The sequence below is a fragment of the Atta colombica genome, unplaced genomic scaffold (assembly GCF_001594045.1).
Source record: "Atta colombica isolate Treedump-2 unplaced genomic scaffold, Acol1.0 scaffold207, whole genome shotgun sequence".
Classification (NCBI taxonomy): Eukaryota; Metazoa; Arthropoda; class Insecta; order Hymenoptera; family Formicidae; genus Atta; species Atta colombica.
Window position 1 is genome coordinate 1,739,905 of NW_017259302.1, and position 24,101 is coordinate 1,764,005.

Sequence of the window (24,101 nt, forward strand, 5' to 3'; positions counted from 1 at the left end):
ATAGAAACAGAATTTATATCTGAACTATTTGTCAAATTTATCTAGAAAGTTTTTCTGTAACATTCATTCGGATAATTGTGATTGTTACGATTCACATTTAGCAGTGATTCATATTTGATTATGATTCATTTTTCTTGCAAATATTGTTAGAATATTATGTTATGATTTCCGCGCATATGATACATAATTTTCTATTAAATATAAAAAACAACGATAATTTTAGCTGAAACAGCAAAATATTTTTTTGCACAAAATATATTTTACTAGATATTATTCTAATATACAATAGTGAGATCCAAAAATTTCGCAACGACTAATTATCTCAGAAAATATTGATTTATTGAAAAAATGTTTCAGACAAAGTTATAGAATTTAAAAAGATCTATTTACTAAGCTTATCAGTTTGTCCTTGGGTAGAGTCGTCATTCGATTTTTTTTTTTTTTTAATGAAATGCCCTATTTTTTATTCCAGAATCTAATAACTGGTGTTGGGAGCTTTTCAAAAAAAGCGTACTACAATAAAGTTCATTTTCATTAAATACTTTTTGAATTATAAAACTCGAAAGTTACAGTATTCCATTAATTCATTAGAAAATATTATCCAAGACGTCCGACCAATAATTAAAACCTCTTGAGTGTTATTCAGAATTATATTCTAGATAACATTTGTTAAGATCAAGGCAATTGGAAGTTGTTATTCTTATTTTCATTTTTGCATACAAAAATTTATTTTTACGTAAACAATTTATGAATTTACAGAAATTCTGAACACATTTTCTATTAAAGTCAAGTAATTAATTTTAAATTGGAGATGATTTAACATTAAATTATTTTCTAAATGCAATGTGTCTAAAAAAAGGATATTAAAGATATCAAAAAAGGACTAAACATTATTTTGTAACGTTTTTATGTAAAATAATTTGAAAAAATTGATAAATTCAAAAACTTAATAAGTTTATGCAATAGTATCTCATTAATACGTCTGGAATCAACATATTTTTATTATATATTAACGTATAAAGTATAATAATATAAAATATATATAGTTACAACAATTAAAGCAATTGATTCTTTCACAATTTCGAAATTACTTAAGTAATCATAAAATAAATAGTGCTGATTCAAGAGAAATTACAGTAAAAAGTACTTACATCATCCTGATGATACATTCTGCAAAAATATATACCTCTTTCATTATACCTGTACACAAAGATAACGGGCTGATCGATACGCACAAATTGATAATGTTGATCGATAGTTATATAAATCGAAGATAACGCTTTTCGCGAACCTCAGTAACTATCACTATGTTTTCTATCACAGATCTCATAATCACGTGTTTAATATACCACACCGCTTATGGTAAGTACATATATATTTGTGAAAATTTTATTGAGAAATTTTAAAGAGATGTAAATTTTAACAAATTATGAGCCTTAATGCACAACAAATAATTTGAACATATATCATAATAGTATTAACATTAATATCGCGCGCGACCAGATGTTATATAACTTATTTCTGTCACGTAATTGTCTCATATAATCCAAAGCGTTAATAATTACATTTTATATAAGCGAAAATATCATAACAAATTATTTAAAAATTAATTCAGCGGATTATACACATATTTTATTAAACGTAGTAATTTGGCATTTATAATATTTTTAAAACGACTAATGTAGCGCAATCTTGTTACTTTTAAAATTTTATTAAAATATTACTTACATATACTTATAATTTATTCAGTACTGTCATATTTTAAAACGGAATTTACATATATATTGTATAAAAAATAAATGTTAAAATAAAGAAAATAGTTAATACATAAGGAAATAAAATTTCTTAATAAAGTTCAAAATTTATATTTTTAATAAGATATTATAAAGACAAAAAAAACTTTTTCAATCGACAGGTGTGGATACTCAAATCGTAGGCGGCACGAATGCTTCAGCGGAGCAATATCCTTATCAAGTGTCATTGAAACAAAATGGAAACCATTTTTGCGGTGGTGTTATCATCCACAAGAAATTTGTTATCACTGCGGCTCACTGCTTATCGGAGTATGAGTATTTTCCTCTGAATTTTAAAAAGCATTCAATTGTCTATTACTATCTAAGTCTTAATTGAATAATTATTATATTTTCTACATTTGGAATTTTATTAATAAAAGAGCAATGCTATTATTATATATTATTTAAAAGCAAATATTTGTATAACGGAACGAAATTATGAGAAAATGAGAAAGAAGAATAGTAAAATTGGATCGAAGTTTGCCTGTAAAAGAAACATTTAAAATCAGTCTATTTTTATATTACTATGCCTGCTGAACTCGAACATAAAATTTAAAAATTATTTAAAATTCAGGGTTTTCTGAAAACGCAATTTTTCTACACAAAATTTCGTTTTTCAATAAATACTTACATTCTAATAATCAAATAATAATTGTGAATAAAAAAAATTCTTTTATTGATGAAGTTTTTAAGAGAAAAAAAAAGAGGAAAAGGAGAGAGAAAGAGAGAGAAAGAGAAACAGAGAGAATTAGTTTAAATTGGAATCAAATCGAATCGGATCAGTGGATATTTTAAATGACAGTCCAGATCTTTTTAAATAAACGAGAAAATGAGTTCATTTTTAATGTATTATCAAAATATTGTTTTTACATATATTTATGTCATATTATTAATTTTTCGATATACTTGTACATTCAAAATGAGTTTTTTCAACTTTTTAAGGTCTCTTTTTTAACTGATGTCAGATGTATAAAAATTTTCGAATTCAATTCATTTTTAAATCAAAATAAAAGATTTGATTCCATTCAATCCGGCGTAAAGATTTCAGATTCGGTTTGATTCAAGTCTTATCAATGCTTGATTCGCACATCTCTAAAAAAAGTGCTTTACTATCGCTTATTTTTTATCAAAATTCTGTAAATTCTGTGTTTTACTTTTAAACTTTGCAGACTGAAACTGATACTTTTTTGTTTTGCATTTCTTACTTTTTTCTTGTTTGCTGTAGTATGCACATTTTTTCTCAAAGATATGTAAATAAAAAGATATTTGAGGAAAGCATGTAAGAATCGACAAATGTAAGAGAAAAAAAAGTGCATTTGATATGTTATAACGAACAAGGAAAAAAGTATGAAGTATATAATATGAATCCGCAAAACACAGAACTATAAAATTGTGGAATTTCGATGAAAATTGTCTCCCTTTTCCTCCCTTTTTCACGCGCGCGCGCGGACACACACACACACACACACACACACACACACACACACACACACACACACACACATCAATAAAAGGACATTTCTTTTACTTATATTGTAGTTATTATTTGATTATTAGAATATGTATTGCAAAACAAGGCTTTTGTGTATAGAAAAATTGCGTTTTCACAAAATTCCTTAGATTTTGGATAATTTTAAGTTTCATATTTGAGTTCAGCAAACGTAATAATGTTTACAGGAAAATGTTTACAGGAAAATTTTAGCTTTATTTTACCATCCTTCTTTAAAGAAACATATAACAATTTTTGATATCTAGAAATAAACAATTTATATTGTTTATATGTAATTATGTAATGATATCTCAGATATATTCAGATATACATTTTCAAATAAATTCATATTTAAAAAAAAGTTAATCTTTTAAATTAACTTTTAAATTAAATTAAATACATGCAAATTTTTACTGATTATTACAGAAAGTTACCGAAAGATATTTCCATCGATGTTGGAAGCATTTATCTTGATAATCCTGAAACTAGATATTTGGCGCACAATCTAATAATACATCCTAATTACAATGAAACGCTGCACATAAACGATATTGGTTTAATTAACTTAACAAACAAAATTAACTTTAGTAATAACACTAAATTAATAAATTTAACATCTTCCGACCGTAATTTCGAGGGTCTTCAATTAAATGTTACTGGCTGGGGAAAGCTTAAGGTAAATATAAGAAATATATCTTATATTTCCTTTAAAATTATTTAAAATTATATCAGATGTAAGGATCTTGTAGCTAAACTAGTGTAAACTTGTATTTAAATTATAATAGATACATATTTGACGAAAGCAAGATAGAAAATAGAATTAATGCAGTCTAATTCAACGACAAAGAAAACAGGTCTATGAATCTACTTCTATTTAAAGACCAAGACATATATTTAATTAAAAATATTTATTTTTAGACAGACGGTTTAATTCCGAATCAGCTTCAACAAATTGTAGTGAATGGATTTTCTCAAACGGAGTGCGTCGAATTGTATAGTAACTCCACCAATAATATGTGCACCCTTACTGCGGTTAATAAAGGAATGTGCGATGTAAGTATATTTATAATCGTAAAATAAATTATATATACGCTTAACTCTTGTGATCTTTATCTTCCTATAATTTATAAAGATGTCATCTTGTTATTTTTTTCTTCAGATTAAATTGATATCAAGAAATAAAAGTTCTCTTTCTTCTAGATTATCAGAACTAGTTATTTCTGATACAGAAGCAATCAATTGCTTTACAAAAACAGCTAAATTTGACTCATTTGGCAATTATTTACGTCGTACACTAATATTTAAACTTTAACAATATATACATAAAACAATATATACATAACAACAATATATACATAAAAACTGGCTAATATTATATTAAATACACTGTCTTTGTAGGGAGATGCCGGTAGTGCGCTTACTTACGAAGACGAACTGGTTGGCATCATGTCATATAATAGACAGCCATGCGCCGATGGCAATCCAGATGTGTTCACCAAAGTGTACCCTTATAAAGAGTGGATTAATAAAACTATTAATGCAGGCAGCAACCAACAACTGAATATCATTCTTGGATCTTTTATGACATATTTATGTATTTCATTTATGTAAATACATATGCACATATATTTTTATTTATGTAAATAGATACATGGCTGATCTTTATTTAACATTCATTTGTCGCATTGCTATTGTCAGATTTGCTCTGGTATTGATTGTCTTTAATTTACTTCAGAATGTATTTTTCAGATTTAAGATCTTACGAAATTACAGTAGAGTACTAAGATCTGGTTTTACAATCAAATGGTTAGCTGGGATATACAGAGCTAAGCATTTAAAATATTTTAAATTTTATTATAAATAATTTTATTTAAAACAAACATATTGTGCAATTTTTTCATTAAATTACAAGTGTCTTTTTTACTTTGACTACTCATAGAAGACAACCAAAGTAATACTCGTTTCCTTAAAATACAAACAATATTAAGAATCTTCATTCATTTTAGATCGCACATATGATAAACACAATCAATACTAGAAATTTAAAATGCCTATTATATTATTATGCTGAATTTTATTGCTTTAAATAATTCAATCTTGGATTACTAAATTAATATATACTATATATATTATATATGTACTTGCATATACCATATTGTAGTCTTTTCGAATTGCGCGCCGAATTGTTTTTCCGGACTATAAACGTAACCGCAACTTAATTTATTTTTTGCAATAAATTTATTAACAATTTCAACATCTTTCTATAATATGATGCTTGATAGCATTAAATTATTAAAATTGCTTGTCAATTTAATTCGCGATTACTAGTGATTTTAATTGCGTTTATAGTCCAGAAAAACAATTCGGCGCGCAGTTCGAAAAAACTACAATATATGCAAGTACATATATAGTATATATTAGTAATCCAAGATTGAATTATTTAAAGCAATAAGATCCAGCTTTGACCGTAATAGGCATTTTAAATTTCTAGTAGTAAAAAACAAACTTTCAATTTCAAATTTTTGTCAGATTTATACGATTCAGATTCACAAGAAAAAATGAAAAGACAGTAATACGCAAATGAGAGAACATACACATGACACACGTTGTGCGTATTTTATAATGTAACAAAAACTTAGCAAAAATTTGTAAAAACCGCCCAAAAAATGATTAAAAATATGCCAAATATATTTTCTAATATTTTAATGCAAAACCATTTTGTAAATATATTCAAAAAATGCAATGGAAAGAACTAAATTATAAATAATGTCTTGAAAAAGATAATATTATCAATAATATAATCATATTATTTAAATGTAATTTACAAAAAAATCGTTAGAATTTTATTTTCGCATTCATAAAATTCATTTTTAACTGATTTTGTATAGAAACAAGCCACGAGTATATGATCGAGTTTTCACTCTTTCAATTATCAGAATTATCTAAACAGATCATGTTCTCTCTCGGTATTAATAAAATATGCAAGAATTATAGTTTTCAAAAAATAAATGGATGTCTTTATATGAGAACATTGATGTCAATATCGGCGTATATTTCCTCTACTTCTATGAATAAATATATTTAAAAAATATAGTTAAAATAATACTTTGGTTTCATTTTTTTCCATTGCCATTATATTTGGTTTTTCACTGCGTTTTTTTGTGAATATCATATAAAATAATTATATGTAAAAAGACATTAAAAATATACTTAGCGCTATTTTTTATTAATATCCTTATTAATATCTTTTTTAGGTAGATCGTGCATTTATAGATAAATATTTCAGAATGTAATATATAAATAACATCTATGATAAATTAAAATTAGTTTATCCTTAATAAAAAATTATGTTATATTTTAAAACCTAATCATAAAATAAATAATGCTAATTCAAAAAACTATAAAAAAAGTTACTCATATAATATTATCCTCGGCAACATATTCTGCGAACGTATACACTTTCTTATTATTTGCACACAGATAACGTAGAGATCAATACACAAATTGATAATGTCGATATATTGTTACAAGTTTATTCTCGTTACTGGTACTTTTTATTTTCAGCATGTTCATTTTCTCTTTCTCAATGTTTGAATATGTGTTTATTTTATTTTAAGTACAAACATTTTTGAAGATTTCAAGTAACATGAAGGCCTCATGTTTTCTATCACCAGTGATATAATCTTATACCTAATACACCTATGATAAGTATATTTGTGAAAATTTCATTGAAAAATTATAAGATGTAAATTTTCACTTATTATGAGTTTTAACGCATAACGAAAAATTCAAATGTATATCACAATAATATAGCTCAGCTTGATATTGATAAATATATATAATATTCGGATGTTATTAAAACATTAATAATTAATAATTGCATTTTACCTTAGTTTTGTATAAAAATATCACAGTTATTTGACAAATTAGTTTAACGCTTATCCATATCTCAAAAATGACATAACAATTTGTTCGACATTTAATTGTTTTAAAAAATGTGCTTCGCAATCGTATGTTACTGTAAAGATTTTTTAAATATATTTATATTCGCAATTCATTCCATGCTTGTCGTATTTTAAATCTATATTATTATATAACAAATAAATATTTAAATAAAAAAAACCATTAACATATGTATAAAAAAATAAAGGTTCGTAATACAGTTTAATATTAGTATTTTTAATAAGATCCTTTATTAGAAAATCAAAATCTTCAACCGATAAGTTTGCCAGATCTGCAAATCTTAGGCGATGCTTTGGATGGTGAATTTTCTTCATCAAGTTTCATTGAAGCTTGTAAGAATGGAAAGTATATTTGCGATGTAGCTATCATTCATAAGAAATACGTTATCACTGCGGCGCACTGCTTAGTACATATATTCTCTTTTCTTCTCAGTCTTAGAAAATATTCAACTATCTTATTCCTTTAATCAAATAATTATATAATTATTACCTTTCCTAATAATTATTAGGTAATAATTACATAATAATTATATAATAACAAATAATCGAAATATTATTGCATATATTTGTAATTTATAAGAAGACAAAGCTATCACACACATGCATTACTATTTGAATAGAAATTTAATAGAATAAAATTATGAGAATAATTTGAAAAAGCATGCAACAATTTTCTATAACTAACATAGATTTATATTGTTTAAACAATATATAAAAAAAATTAAGATTCCAAAGAAAAATCATTTCGATCTTTTGGGTCTTCTTCAGTACGAAACAAATTAATAAAAACTATTGTGCGTTACAATAAATTAAGTATCGAAATGCCTATTGTATTGTATCTAATTTTTAGTAATATATTTTTTGCACACGTCCATTTAATATCGACTTTTATAGGATTTAATTGAATTTGTTTAAAATTTAGATATAATTAAAATACCTCTTAGATATATTTACGCATGTACATTTTTAAATAAATGTTTAAACAATTTTTAATTAGCTTTTAATTTTTTAACTTAGCTTTTAAATTAAATACATACAAAATAATCATAATCTTTACTTTTGATTTTATTATAGTCTCTATGATTCATTCATATCATTTATTTGGTATTTAACATAAAGCAGATTGTGAAATAAATTGCATATCTATTTTGTACATCAGAATAATTACATTCATTTTTATTGAAAAATGTAAAAATTGAATTTATAAAAAATGAATTAAAAAAAAATTAATTAAAAAAAAATGAATTTTTTATTTTTATTAAACATACAAAAACAAGATATAAAATTTCAATAAATGATTTATCAAAGTCATTATTTATCATTATTTATCAAAGTCAAGTTACTTATTACTTGATAAACTTAATTACTAACTTTTGACTCACTCTTTACAAAAATTAATCTCTTAGAAATGATGATAAAAAGTAAGAAGTAGATATGTATACCTCGTGAGAAAATTTATTCTTTATCTAAAGAAAATTTATTAAAAATTCAAATAAATTAAAACTAATGTATTGCTGCAGAAACACATCATGTTTTGAGATCAATTTATTAAAAATTTTTAATCTTTATTTTGATATGTTTTAATGCGTATTCTTTAATCAACTAAAATGTATTTCAATAAATCTTTTTTTGTTTTTCACAGTAAGTACCTAAGTATTTTACTTTCAAAGCTTCACAGAATAGAAATTTATTAACTACCTTTTTATTGGAGAAACATAAAAAATAATAATTATACACATACGTTTATACAATATTACAAAGAAAAATTTAAATATTTTTATAATAATTTTAATATCGAAAAATACAATTTAATTTCAAGAAATATCTTTCTTAATTTCCTTTTATTAATCTAATTGCTTTTTATGAAAGTAAAAGAAAAAAAATTAATTTGTTATTATCAATACAGAAAGTTTCCATATAAAATGTTTCAAACTTTATCTCGTTAATTTCTTTTAATAATTTTTTAACGAGAATCTGATGTCAAATTTTATTTTTAAGAAATATGAATATCATTATTTGTCGTAACTTTTATAAAAATTAAAATATATAATAATATAAAATGTATAATAATTAAATATACATAATTATGAATCCTATTATTATATTATTCTATTATTTTTTCGAAACAAATCTATTTAATACACCATAATCTTTATTTTGATTCTCTGTCTTTTTCGTTTCTGTTTCCTTCTGTTCTTCACGAAGCGCTTCAATCATTTCCTAAAAATAATAATTTATATCATTTAACGTCCAATTTATAAGTAAAAATAATTAGCAAAAATAATTAGTTCAGAATATACACAATGCTTACCCGACGATTTAGGTCTTTCAATATTTTTTTAGTTTTGATTATTTTCGCAGTGCCACCTTTCCCCTTAGCTTTTGTTCGTCGAGGTTCAAAGTTTATTGGTTTTGGCTTAATATACTAAAAACAAATATTATTAAAAATGTCGAATGTCATAATCATACAAAATAATCTGAATTTAAAACATTTCTCTTATTTACCAAAAGTTTTTTCTTTGCTTCCACTTTTTCTTTATACGTAGGTACATCAACTTCAAGTATTTCAGTCGAATCTAGCGTAATTAATTCAGGTTGTATCTTTTCTAGAAGTGCTTTCACTTCCGTTTCTCGTCTTTGAATTTTAGTCTGGAATGGATTAACTTCATGCGCATCGTAGTTTGCTTCCGCACTTCCTGGCACCAGAAGTGACGAAAATTCATTAGCTGTTGAAATTCCTAAGAAATCTTCATAAGGACAAAATCTTACACAGTTCACATTGCGAGCAGTTCTATGTCGCAAATATGGCTTGAAGTCACCAGAAGTTTCTCTAATATAAAAATAAATACAGATGATCAAAATTTCTCGATTGTGTAGTATTTATTTTATATCAATAAATTACCTATAAACTTCAACTACATTGCCCATTCCAAGTGCGAGCAAACCACGCTGACTGTAAGACATACGATGAGCGGGTGAACGAAGGTACAAGTGACTCACTGGTCCTGCTAACTGTCTAATATCCCATATCTTCACAGATTTATCTAGAGAACTAGTTGCCATATAAGTCCCATATGGATGAACAGTGCACGTCATAATTGACTGATGATGGCAAAGCATTTTTGCCAATGGTTTATGAGAATTTGGAGACCACATAGACACTACTCCTTTCGAATTACCCACGCATAGCACCGCATTACTTGGGTTTTGCGTCATCACCTATCATAAATTAATGATTGTCAATAAGCAATATCTAAGATACAATATGAACAATCAAAAATAAATGCAATCTTTTATAAAACTCACAGATATTCTGCCCAAATTGGAGTTATAACGAGCAATTAGCTTGCCTATAGAAATATCCAACCAAGCCATGTGACCATCCTTTGATCCACTGGCAAGTAAAAAATGATATGGCAAAAATTCTAATCTCGTTACACCATTCATTCTTTTCAAGCAATGCAATTCTATTCCCTGATTATCATATACATAAACCCAGTCTTTTTGTGCTACTGCAAACATAGTTTCCAGATGTAGCCATGTAACATCATGTACAGATTCCATTACATTTATTTCACAGGCCAGCTTTTTCGTCACCCAGTCGAAAGCTGCTACGTGACCTTGTTTCCCACCCAAGAGCAAGTGTCTGCCATTTCTGGTATATCTAAAGCAGTATGGGCCAAATAGCAAATCTAGTTTGAAACGTTTAGCCGCGCTTGTTATGTCCACATTCTCTGTTATTTGTTTCTGTCGATATTCAGTAGTAACTTCTCCAGGTTCTGCTTCCAAGTAACCATGCTCCTCCGTCAATAATAATTCTGTCCGAGCTGAAGCTTCTATCTGTTCTTCTATAGCTAGCTCTTTCTGCTTTAATTTTTTTCTCAGTATTTTATTTTTTATTGTATCCGTCATTCTATTTAACTCAAGTCCAGGACCTCTAGAATGTTTCATTAATATTTTTTTTTTAACTGGTATCTTCTCTGAGTGTCTTTTACCAATTGGTGTCTTTCCATAAAATTTTTTATCCACTAGAAACGATATAAAAATAATTTTATACAATAAAAATGACAACTAAAATAATAACTAAGAAATAATAAAAATATAAATAATTTATGTTTATTTTAATTGTAATGCAAGATTTTAAATTACATTTTCTAGATTTAAAAATTATTTAAAATAGAAATAATTATGCATATTTATAATATTAAATTATATGTAAATAACTTTTTATAAATTCATTGCATTTATAATTTTCTTATATGTATGTTCTATCCAGTAAACAAGAATGGATTAAAATGAATTAAAATTTTATTTATCCAAATATGTATTTTAAAAAACAAAAAACAAAAACTTTTTTTATTCATTGAATTAAATTAGATTCAGTTGGATTCAATTGAATTGAAAAATCATATTTCCTATTCAGAATTTTGAAGAAGTATACACAAAGTAAAAAGTTTATTATTTTTAGATAGAAATATGCTTTATTCGATTCACATGAATAAAAATACATTCAGATTGAAAAGACCTTATTTTAAAGTTTGTGAATGCATTATTTCTAAAAATTAAATTTAAATCCATTTCAATCCACTTCAATCCATTCTCTTTTTCTTCCTTCCTTTTCTTTAATTGGCACCTGCAGCATCTCGTAGTCGCAATCTGGCCATAAACGAATTGAAACACATATGATTCAAATAAAATCTATAAAAACTTTTAATGTGTGATGAAATGCAATGCGTTTAAAGCCGGACACATTTTTCAAAAATATCCACTTAGATCAAAGCAAACATATATCCCCGACCGAGCGAACTTTCAATCCTTTCTTGTTTACAGGAATATACACGTGAGTTAACCTTATAATCTTATTTATATAATATCAGCGAGAAAAAAAACAAAAAGTCAAACAATAAAAAGATGATCTCAGTGTTCATACCTGGTCTCATTGTGATTTTTTATCGTGATCAAATATTAATTTCTACACTAATTTTATTAGGAATCATACAAGAAATACAATCAGCGATAAAATCCAATTATTACGGAAACCTGAGAGCAGCCATCTGACGTTTTTCGTCAAAATCGTCCGTACACTAGCGCCAGTACATTCATTTTCGAAATTTGGCAACTACGTAATTACGTGATTGGTAAATAGGCTTAGTTCTTTGTGGCTGAACTTTTTGCACCGGTTCATCTTCCTTCCTCTTTTTTCCTCCTGAAGAGAAAAGGAAGAAAGATGAACTGATGCAAAAGTTCAGTCAAAAAGATCAGACCTAATGAATGCATTGATGATAAAATCGTAGTATAATCGTACTCAGTAGCGACATTGAATGTCGGCATCTTTGATGTAAGAGGCTCTGCATAATAAAAGGAATAGAGAACAGAGAAGAGAAAGAATAAGAATTTTAATCTATCAGAAATCATGTATTATGGAATACACAGTTTCTGATAGATTGAAATTCTTATTCTCTGTTTTCTGTTCCCTGTTCTTTTTATTGTGCGCCCTTAATACTCGTATTCAGTCAGGCCTTATATTTAAGACTTCCTTAAATTTATCTTTAGATACCCTATGAATTATTTCATTGGCTGCTGAGCATCTAAAGATAAATTTAAGGAAGCCTTAAGTACAATCTGAATATGGACATAAGTGTTCTTAAGTCATATGATTCATCGTCATGTTGTGAAGTGTACATAGTAGAGTTATGATAAGGCAGGCTCTTAAATTTAAATTTCTATTAATCTTCTAACGTCCGCCATATTCCTAAGCGTACAAACCGATACATGCGCACTAAAAATTGCAGGTCACAAAAAAGTTTACTGTCGCTACTGGGTATGATTGTACTGTGATAAAATCGTGATATCGAATAGTTGTTATTGTTAGGGATTTTAGAAGGTAAAGGAGCAAATTCAGCAAAATCCTCATTAGGAACAAATCTTTCGATTAGTCTGGCAACACTGCTGCGAGACATTCGCGTCATTCGCAGGCTGGTTTACTGACGACTGGGTTCACATTCGTTGTAGGTCGATCACGATTGGAGCATGCGCTGACACATTCCCGTTCAGCTATTCCGGTTCCCTCCTCTCGCGATCTGTGGGGATGATTGTCATTCATGATTAGTCGCAACGTTCTTGACCGCGACGAGGTTTACCTATCGCATTCCCAAGTTTCCACGTACAGTGTTACGTATATGCTTATACCTCATCGAAAACAGTTAAGTGTTTAATCGTGCACGTTTTCCTCGTCACTCGCGTTGTACTCAGCTCCGTTCGGATTGATCGATCGCGGAGTGAAATTCGCCACACGCGAAGGACCCATTTGGCGCTTTTTCTACGAGTGCGCGATGTCATTCGTCTCGTCTTTCTCCTGATAGCCCTGATACCCGGCCGTTTTTTTCACAATAATGGGATCTGTGCCGTCCTAATATGCGGTAGGTACGTCGACCAAGGTTTTGTGGAAATGAAAGGAAAAGAAAGAGATAAAGAAAAATGTATGTTAACGTGTGCGGCAACTAATATCCGCTATCCGCGAAACCGCGTGGCAATCGATCGCGGTAAAGTTGGCTTCGAATTATCCGAGACCCGCGCGATTACAACAAATTGCAGCAGTTTCCCTGGAAGGTGGAAAAAAAGAACAAACGGAGAGGATAGCACAAGTTAAAAAGAAAAGAAACGAGCGCTTAGACGTAACGCAAGCTGTTCCTTTGCGGCGGACATGTCGACATAATGGCGTCACGGATGTCTTTTGACCGCAGATAAATTCCGCTTTCTTGATTTCAGTTCCGCTGCAACGGCGGATTCCGGCGACCTTTCGGTGCTGTTCTCCGTACGGAATTGTTCACGTGATCGTATTTCATTATAATATTTACAACAGTATCATTGATGCGTAACACTTAATGGATATCCACGCGTATCTATCAATCTATCAGTCTGATATTTTCCAATAAGGTTCAGTATTTCTCACATACTGTAATCAAATTGAGAAGAAGAGAATAGATACTTTGCATTTCTATCAGTTTTCACGAAAGTTCACTTTAACTGCAGAGATATGCAGGCAATGGATAATCTTACTCTTGTAGCAGACGAGTGCTTAAGAGACTTATCTATAGGTTAATCAGATGTGACTGATAAGATCGTCATGTTTTCAAATCGATGGCCTTACAGTGCTTCACATTTAATTTTACAGAGTTATTCAAGTATCGCAAAACAGAGCAGTCAATAAATTAATTTGTCCAATGGAAGTTGTTTGTGTCACATTATTGCAATTTTACAGTCAATATTCATAATTGGTTCTTATATTTTAGTTTGTTTTAAGTACAGTTTTAATACATATTTTTTTTTAAATGAACTTCTACTGTTTTTTTCTCTTTTTTTTTCCTTCAAAATGAAGAGAAAAGGAGAGAAAATGAACCAAAAAAGGCAGCTAAAAAAGCAGACTTTTCAGACTTTTAAATTTATTACAAGAGTTATATTAGCATCTTAAGACATTATTTAATGAAAGAACTTTAATAAAATAAGCTTTAATAAGTAAGTAGAAGGTATGAAACAATTTTTATTGTTCTATGAGAGAGATTAAATATGAAATTGAGATAATGTTATGCTCCATAAATGATATGATTATATTAATATTAAAATTTTAAATAACCGACTATGAATAACTGTTCAAAATTGCAATTATAAGACATAGCTTATGATTTCGTAATTTTTAATACTATATACTTGTGCTATACTTGTCTGTTTCAGATGGTTGTCTTATAATATCAATTATAGTATTCAATCAGTGACGCGATTCGTCAGCATCATAGCATTAATGAATAGAAGACTTTGCATAAAGGCCTCTTCTACATTTTAACATCCAACTGCGAATTAGCGGTGGAAATGGCAGATGAGTGCAGCGAGGTCAAGTCGGCAGGACCATCCTCGCCAAGGAGTCCTCAGGGCAGCAGCAACGGTGGGAAGCCCAGTAGCCTGCACTCACCTAGGCAACCAAGACGCGTGAAGCTAACTCAACAACAATTGGACAGCTTGACAAAGGACGAGCTAGCGGCCAAATGGCATGAACAGGACTTGTATGTGGAGTGTCTAGAAGCCCAGTCGGCAGCTCAGGAAGGTACTGAGATCACACGAGTGAGACCACCTCACTCACCACATATCTTAAGCGAATTAACGAATGCCAGGATACAACGATATTTTGTAAGAGACAAGACTCTCGTAGAGACGCTAAGCATAGGGTTCATTAGATCAGTGTTTAGGATATTGTCATTAAGTTGTTTATTAGGTTTAAGGTAACGAGAAAGCTTTAATAAATAAGTACACCAGGTATAAACATAGGAAATTATTTATTGCTCTATGAGAGAGAGCTTAATACACATGCGATCAGATTATTTCAATGTATCTGCACAAAAGTACTAGAAAAATTAAATATGAAATTGAAATAATGTTGCGCTTCATATATGATATGGTGATTATATTTATATTAATTTTCAAAACTACATTTGTGATGTGTATAGTGCGGGTAATTAAAGATTCATATGTATCGTGATGTAAGGCGATAATTCTCAATGTAATTGTGAGCACGGGTGGAGTGACAGCCACATATATGATGTACAAAAAGGGATACATTTAGTCCAAATTTTCTTGTGAGCAATTATATTGTCAGCCATGAAAAAGCCATGATTAGCGAGTAAAAGTGAAAATGGCTGAGCTAACAAGTGCTTATGTGTGTCAAGAAGCGTCAATAAGGTTTTTCTGCAAAAAAAAAACCCATGTCTGCCACCGATGTTATGGAAGACATAGCATTGCTCAAAATGTCATTTCACAAGTGCCCTGTGCAGTGTATCGCGTTTATCTTTGCAGTGTAATAATTATACTGCCAAAAAAAAAATATGCAGGAGAGTGTGTGCCGTGCGTGTAATTTGAAATATCGAGTTCTAGTTAACGAGGATGAAATGAAAAGCAGCGTTTATATGATGGCGCTGATTTTACGACTCAGAGGAATAATAAGAGTGGATCCGTATCACCATTTGGCCTACAAAATACTGCACCTGGGGTGCGTGAAATTTATATCTCGGTGAAGTACGCAATCACATTCGTCGTTATCAATTGGAACATAACTCAATCCCATCTGTCTGTCCCTTCCCTTGATCTACGTATCCTTAAATATTATCTTATCCTTAATTTTTTTCCAGTTAGAGATAATGCAATTAACTGTATTCCTAAATCAATTATCCTACATATTCTTACTATGAATGCAACTTGCATGCATTTATACCTACACCATAATATCCTGGTATCAAATACGAATTTCAAAAGTACATACCTGTGGGTTAAGCCCGGCCAGCGTCTCGTTACGCCAACATCTGTGTCTGCAACAAGTACATGCTTGATTCATACAGAAGAAAAGTAACGTCCACTCTTGGTCTTGGAAGTACAGAGAATCACACAAATGGCACGTCGCAACGACTCCAAAAATCAAAGTATGCGCTAATTAATGTCAGTTGTCAGGCAGTCATAGTCACGTACTTATAAAAGTATATTGTTTATTTATGCGCACTTAGGTAAAAGCCATAAATATTAATTTTTCCAGTATGCTTACTTCCATCAAAAATTATCATATAACATATATATAAATTATACAAGAAATTTTATAAAATTATATAGTCTGATGTTTCAAATATTCAATATCCAATATTATGATTTATAAATTTGTATTCTTAATTAAATTAATCGTATAAATGTTGCAGAGAAAATTATTTATAGTTGCAGAAAAAAAATTTGATATTTTGTGTGTTGTAAATATATCATAACAAATTTATAATAGAATAAAATATATATTCTTACATTTTTTCAAAATAATAAATTTTATTCATTAATAATAATTTTGGAAAAAGTGTTACTAAATCAGAAAAAAATATTTATTTTTCGTTGAAATATATTTATACAAAGAATCGACTGTTCACAAAAATTATTAAAGAATTCTTTTTGAATCTAATTAATTTATTTCAGAAAAATAATTTGAACTCCTTACATATAATATAAGTAAATAATACAAAATATTACTTAAATTTCAGAATATATTGGATATTTACATTTTTAATAATCCAAATATCAAAAATTACATTTATTTAAAGGATTTTTTTTTTTTAATTTTAAAAACATTAAGACAATATAAAATACAATCGCTGGCTAGATATTGAAAAAAAAAACAAAATCAACTTGCAGGCTTAAAATAGAGAACTAATATATGCGCGCGCGCGTGTGTGTGTATGTATTACATCTCCTATATGAAATATACATATTCCATTATTTCACTGTAATTGTTTTAATGATCAAGAATTATGTATTATATATGTTACAAGAAATATTCTTGTAAGATATAAATATAATATACATACATTACAAACATATATGTAATAATACTGCAATTTTAAGAAACACATAGATTCCATTGAATGTTAAAGTTCTAGAAATAGAAAAATTTATAGATTATTCCTTTATAGGTGAGCTAGCTTCATTGAGAGAATCCGAAAACAAATACAGACAACAATATATAGAGGCATCTCACAGGGAGAAGATCTTAGTGAGGAGGCTTGCCTCTAAAGAGCAGGAATTACAAGAATATATTGTATGTAATTATTCTCAGATACATCGAAATTCTAGTACAGTTTATCTTGCAAAATTTATTTCTATATGATCTTATATAAAAAGGATTTATTTTTTTTCATTATTAGAATCAAATAACTGAAATGAAAGCCACCCAAGCTCCGTCCGCAGCTGCATTAAGGTCCGCTCTATTAGATCCGGCTGTTAATATATTAATACAGAAATTAAGGCAAGAGTTAATAACGACCAAGGGCAAATTAGAGGATACGCAGAATGAACTAAGCGCGTGGAAATTCACGCCGGATAGGTCAGAAAAACTTTATACATTAAATAAAAGACGCACCAATACGACACCAATATTTTTATTAAATTAAATATTTTATTTACAGTAATACGGGGAAAAGATTAATGGCAAAATGTAGGTTGTTATATCAAGAAAATGAAGAACTTGGTCGTATGATTGCCAGTGGACGTATTGCCAAATTGGAAGGCGAACTTGCTCTGCAAAAGAGTTTTAGTGAGGAAGTGAAAAAGTCACAATCAGGTATCATATTAGTTATTCATTAATTTATATTGTTATTAACTTTTACCAAGATAATTATCATAATTATTGCAATTAAAATCGGATTCTGTGATCAAAATATTTTAAATATAATTAATTCATTTTTATTTAATTTGTTACAGAATTAGATGAGTTTCTGCAGGATTTAGATGAAGATGTGGAGGGTATGCAGAGCACTATTTACTTTTTGCAACAAGAACTGCGCAAAGCACGAGAGTCTGTCACGCTATTGCAACAGGAGAATGCAGCATTAAAGGCAAGTACAAACGAGAATAATCTATCGAATGGTTTATCGCCCCATACGCCGCCAATTAAGAAAGAGGAACAAGAAGAAACTACAGTACCAGATACGAAATCTTCAAAATCGATGGAGGACAGTGATATGTGCAAAGGTGTGAGGACTCCACCGTTAGCGTCGCCCCAGAGTGAGCTTACCAGTGTTGAAAGGACAGAACGTGCGGAGAGAAAACTTAATCAAGCCGATCACAATGACGAGAGTTCCAGCGATTCCGCGGCGTTAATTATTAAGGTTGAGAACGAGGAACTTAGTGATAGAGAAGAAGAGCAGGAGGAAAATCGGAATAAACGAATATTAAGAAATAAAAATCACAGTAGGAATAGTGGTAAATCAAATGGGGAAGAGGTGACAACACGAACAACACGGGGTAGGGACAGGATAAAGAGGGAGAAAAGTGCAGCCAGTAGTGATGATGAAAGGACGCACAAGAAGAAACGAAGGGAAAGCATTCTTTCTCTCGATTATAACGAAGCCGATGATGATGCGTTAGTTTTAACTAATGGCGAAACTCTGCAGAGTGATCCCGAATGAATATTGTTTTAGGTTGATTTTGGACAACATTAACTACACGTGTGGTTGAAATTCGCGATATATAATTTGACATCCATTATGTACAAAATTTTTCATCTAAAGCAACGCCGGTTGCCTATTTACAAGATATTGTTCGAATAAAAAAAATAATTAGCCATAAAGAAACGTAATTTCAGTACCTGTATTCGTGATAAACCTCAAAGGATAAATATTCACATTGGTCTCTAAAATGACAAACCTGTAAATACTCTTATTATTATTATATCGATCCATTAGATCAATATAAAGTTTGTTTACTTGAAGTTACTTGCAAACGACCAAGTTGCGCATTACATTACAAAGATATATCAGACGAAAAATCTGAATAGATTAATATAATTTATTACAGCCGAACGCTGTAAGGAAAACAATCGAATTTTGTTTGTATTTTATAAATTTATTGTATTAAAACTATGTAAAAATCAGCAAAAGCTTTGGTTTATCAGTAAAAGACGAATAATTCGAAAGATTGTCAAGAATTAATCAAAAACGCCTAACCATATTACGTAAATAAATCGAGTGAATTTTAATATTTTCGGGTATAGAAAGCGAACTGTGAGATTTTCGTATGATTATATACATACGTACATAACAACGGTCTGATGTACATATGTATTTTTTGTGCAATATGAGGCATCGACCGCGATTTAATTTTGCTTTTACCGAATAATTGAAAAATAAAGCATATGACAAAATATACAATATTAGTCTTAATAATGCATATGGATCTCACAGACTGATACATTAAACTCACATTTTTAATTTTCCTAAACTGAAATTTGTATAGTGTTTGATATATTTTATATTATCTATATGCAAATTTATTTTATATTATCTCCGTAAAAAAAATGCGCCTTCAATTTTATTTGTAGTTTATATTATAAGGAAAAAAACGATGGATATCAAAAATACAAATCATTAAAAAGAAAAATGTTGGTAAAACGTATGATATTCCATCCCAAATTTTCTGTATATAGTGCCATTATTATTCTTGTATAGAAGATATTAATAATTTCTGAGATACGAGCGATAAAGAATAAAGTGCTTTTTCTTACGCACATTTTGCAATTAAAGCATGGTGTCTTCTTTTCTTCGAATAATTAAGAACGATTAGAAATAACTTTATATTTCGATAAGAATCCAATTTTGCTTACGCGATGTAGAACGTCCGCGTGCTAGTTTACATTAATCTTATTACTAAAAGTATGCTAACATGAATTGTGAATCTTCAAACTGCAAAACATGATTATTAAAGGATTCCTTATTCAGACTGAACATATGTTAATTTTTTTCCATTCCATACTTTTGCATTTAATTATGTAATTGCGTAGTAAATATATACATTAAAAAAATTTAAAGACAAGTCCCAAACGAGAGAATTAAGAAATAAATAGATAAATCCTAATGTCAAATTTAACACGTATTTAGAATATTATTTATTGCACATAAAAAATTCAATTTTAAAGAGAATATTTTAAAATTTAACTATCGATTTGCAATTCAAACATCGATATGCACTTTTGAGTCTGTTCTTTGTTGCTATCCTATCTCAAACAAATTTTTGCCAAACTTCAAATATATATCGATTTTATTTTAACATATATGTATAGTTCAGCTATAAAAGTTCTTACAGACATATTTTTAATCCGTTTGAAAATGGCACTTTACCGCAAAAATCATCAATATATGATCCTACATGAATTTTCACTTTCGCCGGCAGCATTCGGCGAATAGTTGAGTAAATTCGTTTGTGGTGTATTAGTATTTTCCAATGTAGTACAGTGAGGAGTAGTGGTGGTGCAGAACAGTGTAGAACTGTGGAGAAACAGAACTCGACAGAATCATACAGACAACCGCAAGATCCGTAAATAGAATCCTTGCAAATCCTGGGAAAGATCGAATCATATCCTCCAAATCCTGAAAAACAATTTACGTATCGCTCCAATTATGTTCGCAGCAAGACGTATTCTGGTCTCCAAACCAACGTAAGCATGACGAAAACCGTGACGATCTCCCGAATTCGCTGTTTTCACATTATGTAATTTCTAACCTGACACGCAACCCTCTCGATATGTTTGCAACAATTTTTCATGAGTATCTATATAATGAGCAATTGTATTATTGAACTCTTACTCGAATCGTTTGACAAACCAATAAATTTTTAATAATTTATGTAAAATCATATGTGTGTAAGTATACTTTCTGTATTTTTTGTATCAACATAGGACTGGCAGCAACGTTCACAGCTGATCGACGAATTTTCTCTTTCCAAAAAAAAATAACACGAGAGAAACATAGTATTTAAAATAAGATAACAGCTTATTTTTTAATAATGCAAATGATAATTTTATTGAAAGTGTTTTTCAAAGTTATTTCAGAATATCCGCTAATTTTTTTTTTAATAAAAAAAGACCTTCGTATAGAGTTATCTAGCACACTTTTCATGTAGATTTTTTTATATTATATTCTTCATAATTGATCATCTAGAAACAAAAATCGTTTAATTCTGTAAACTTTATAGCAGTAATAACCGTTTTAATTAAAATCATACTATTCTTGATATATAAATAAAAATATAAAGATCATGAAAAAATTATATACACATATTTTAAATAGAAAAAACAAAGGTTTTCAATTTGTAACGCAAACGTTTATTTTATTTATTACTATTTATTATTTTATATTTATATGTGTACATATTATTTTTTATTTATATATATATTTATATATACAATATATATTTATATATATATATTGTATATACAGTACATATATATAGTATTATTTTGTATAATAATAATGTAATCTCTTCTATAACTAATGCAGCAAGAATGTATTTGCAAGATCAAAGCATTCACTTCCGAATTTGCCATACGATTATAAGGCTCTGGAACCCATCATATCCACTGAGATCATGGAGCTCCATCATTCCAAACATCATGCAACCTATATTAACAATCTAAATGTCGCCGAAGAAAAAATGGAGGAGGCGATTGCAAAAGGCGACATCAATACACAAATTGCCCTGGGCCCGGTTATCAAATTCAATGGTGGTGGTCATATCAATCATTCAATTTTTTGGTGCAATCTTTCACCCAATGGTGGAAATCCAGATGGTAATATAATTCTTCAATTAATGTAAAAGAAGTACTTGAATAATATTCAAATCAATTCATTTAGTAATTAAAAAATAATTCTTATAAAATTTTATTTGTACAAAGTTTTTGTCAAGTCAGAGTAAAATTACACAATTAAAAATTGAGATTTTGTTAGTGATTAGATCGCTTTGTAATATATAATGATTTTATAAATTTTCAACTCACATAAGATCTAAAATTAAAATAAGGAGCAAGTCTCTTTAATAAATGGGAAAAGACTTTGGAGAAAGAAATTGAAGAATTTTTATTTTTTAGATATAAAAAGAAAAGAAAAAAATAAATAGCTGATCAATAGATATGAATAGTTTCCAATAATTATAAATCTTTTCTTGGAAAAAAGAACTTATGTATATATGAGAGATGATTAGGTATAAAACTTTTCAATTTTATGCAATATTATAATCAGAAGATATATACATATATAATTGTAGTTCATGCAGATAAATGATATAATGCATATTTTTGCTCAGCTGCCCTTTCGAAGCAAATCAATAAAGATTTTGGCTGTATGGAGGAAATGAAGAAGTCCTTATCTCAGATTACCATAGCAATTCAAGGCTCTGGTTGGGGTTGGCTCGGATACGATAAGAAGACTAAGTCGCTGAGGATAGCGACTTGTGCGAATCAAGATCCATTACAAGCTACTACTGGTCTCATTCCTCTCTTCGGTATCGACGTGTGGGAACACGCTTATTATTTACAATATAAGAACGTACGACCTGTTTATGTGGAAGCAATCTTCGACATTATTAACTGGAAGGATGTAAATGCGCGCTTCAAAAATATCACTGGTTGTTAAAGCTCAACAAAATCATTTAGCATTTAAATCCGTTTTTTAGATATTAACGTAATGTAACGTAATGTTTCTATTAGGATTGAACGATATCAAGAATATAATCAGTAATTCTCCTGATTTTTATATTTTTTTTTCTACACTGTATCCGAAATGACGTAATCGAGTAACAAGTAAAACAAGTGTGAAAAATATGTGAATGTAAAAATATATTTACTTAGAGTAAGACATTTCCTTATCCTTAATATAAAATATAACTATTCTGTATCTCGAAAATGATAAATTAAGGAAATGCGTGATTTGAAAATAGTCATATTCTCACATTTTCTATACTTTTTCTTTGCTTTTCAGTTGCTATGAAAAGAAAATTAAACTATAAAGATTTCTAATCCTACCTTTTGATAAATTATATAATTATTTCTATAATAATCATCAATGGAGGATTTAGTATATAATACTGAAGAAACAAACTTATGATAAAAATACATAATTAGTTCATTTTACCTGCTAATTTTCTTAAAATATATACTTTCAAAATAAAGTTATTAACGTATTTATTCTTTTAAATTGTAAAATTGTATGCAGAAATTGTATTCTATGAACATTGCTGACAGAGAAATTTAATATATTTAAAAATTATAGAGAATTTATCTCACTTTTACTTGATAAAATAAAACGAAAGGTATATATGAAAATAAATAGAAAGTGTTAAAATTTTTTCTTTCCAAATGCTTTTATATAAAAATCAATTTTTCATCAACCTTAACCTATGAAAAATATTTATATATGTGATACTATGAAAAATATTTTATATATGTGAATTATTAATTAATAATTTATTACACACACACACACACACACACACACATATATATATATATATATA

The 24,101-nt window shown here is 28.7% G+C and overlaps 4 protein-coding genes across 6 annotated transcripts; 3 read left to right on the top strand and 1 right to left on the bottom strand.

The window, feature by feature from the left end:
• The first annotated feature begins 1,267 nt into the window (after positions 1–1,267).
• LOC108687445 (chymotrypsin-2-like) lies at positions 1,268–4,926 on the top strand. Its single transcript, XM_018193208.1, has 5 exons — positions 1,268–1,362; positions 1,916–2,063; positions 3,709–3,958; positions 4,201–4,335; positions 4,681–4,926. Exons 1-5 carry the CDS (start codon positions 1,308–1,310, stop codon positions 4,891–4,893), a joined length of 801 nt encoding a protein of 266 aa, XP_018048697.1. The 5' UTR covers positions 1,268–1,307; the 3' UTR covers positions 4,894–4,926.
• Positions 4,927–9,356: 4,430 nt separating this feature from the next.
• LOC108687473 (WD repeat-containing protein 46) lies at positions 9,357–12,317 on the bottom strand. Its single transcript, XM_018193243.1, has 6 exons — positions 12,175–12,317; positions 10,551–11,272; positions 10,147–10,463; positions 9,750–10,074; positions 9,556–9,669; positions 9,357–9,464 (listed from the first exon to the last, which is right to left on the bottom strand). Exons 1-6 carry the CDS (start codon positions 12,182–12,184, stop codon positions 9,357–9,359), a joined length of 1,596 nt encoding a protein of 531 aa, XP_018048732.1. The 5' UTR covers positions 12,185–12,317.
• Positions 12,318–13,336: 1,019 nt separating this feature from the next.
• Positions 13,337–19,726, top strand: LOC108687564 (pre-mRNA-splicing regulator female-lethal(2)D-like). 3 transcript variants are annotated; one of them, XM_018193413.1, is made up of 6 exons: positions 13,337–13,667; positions 14,976–15,342; positions 17,732–17,856; positions 17,963–18,141; positions 18,224–18,378; positions 18,519–19,726. In XM_018193413.1, the coding sequence occupies exons 2-6, from the start codon at positions 15,111–15,113 to the stop codon at positions 19,223–19,225; spliced, it is 1,398 nt and encodes a 465-aa protein (XP_018048902.1). In that variant the 5' UTR covers positions 13,337–13,667; positions 14,976–15,110; the 3' UTR covers positions 19,226–19,726. The 3 variants fall into 3 exon arrangements, with proteins under 3 accessions (XP_018048902.1, XP_018048903.1, XP_018048904.1); XM_018193414.1 differs by having other exon boundaries at positions 13,337–13,663; XM_018193415.1 differs by lacking the exons at positions 13,337–13,667; positions 14,976–15,342 and adding an exon at positions 15,349–16,708.
• A 1,201-nt stretch (positions 19,727–20,927) lies between these two features.
• LOC108687436 (superoxide dismutase [Mn], mitochondrial) lies at positions 20,928–23,924 on the top strand. Its single transcript, XM_018193190.1, has 3 exons — positions 20,928–21,249; positions 22,091–22,380; positions 22,893–23,924. The coding sequence occupies exons 1-3, from the start codon at positions 21,212–21,214 to the stop codon at positions 23,219–23,221; spliced, it is 657 nt and encodes a 218-aa protein (XP_018048679.1). The 5' UTR covers positions 20,928–21,211; the 3' UTR covers positions 23,222–23,924.
• The last annotated feature ends 177 nt before the right edge of the window (positions 23,925–24,101 follow it).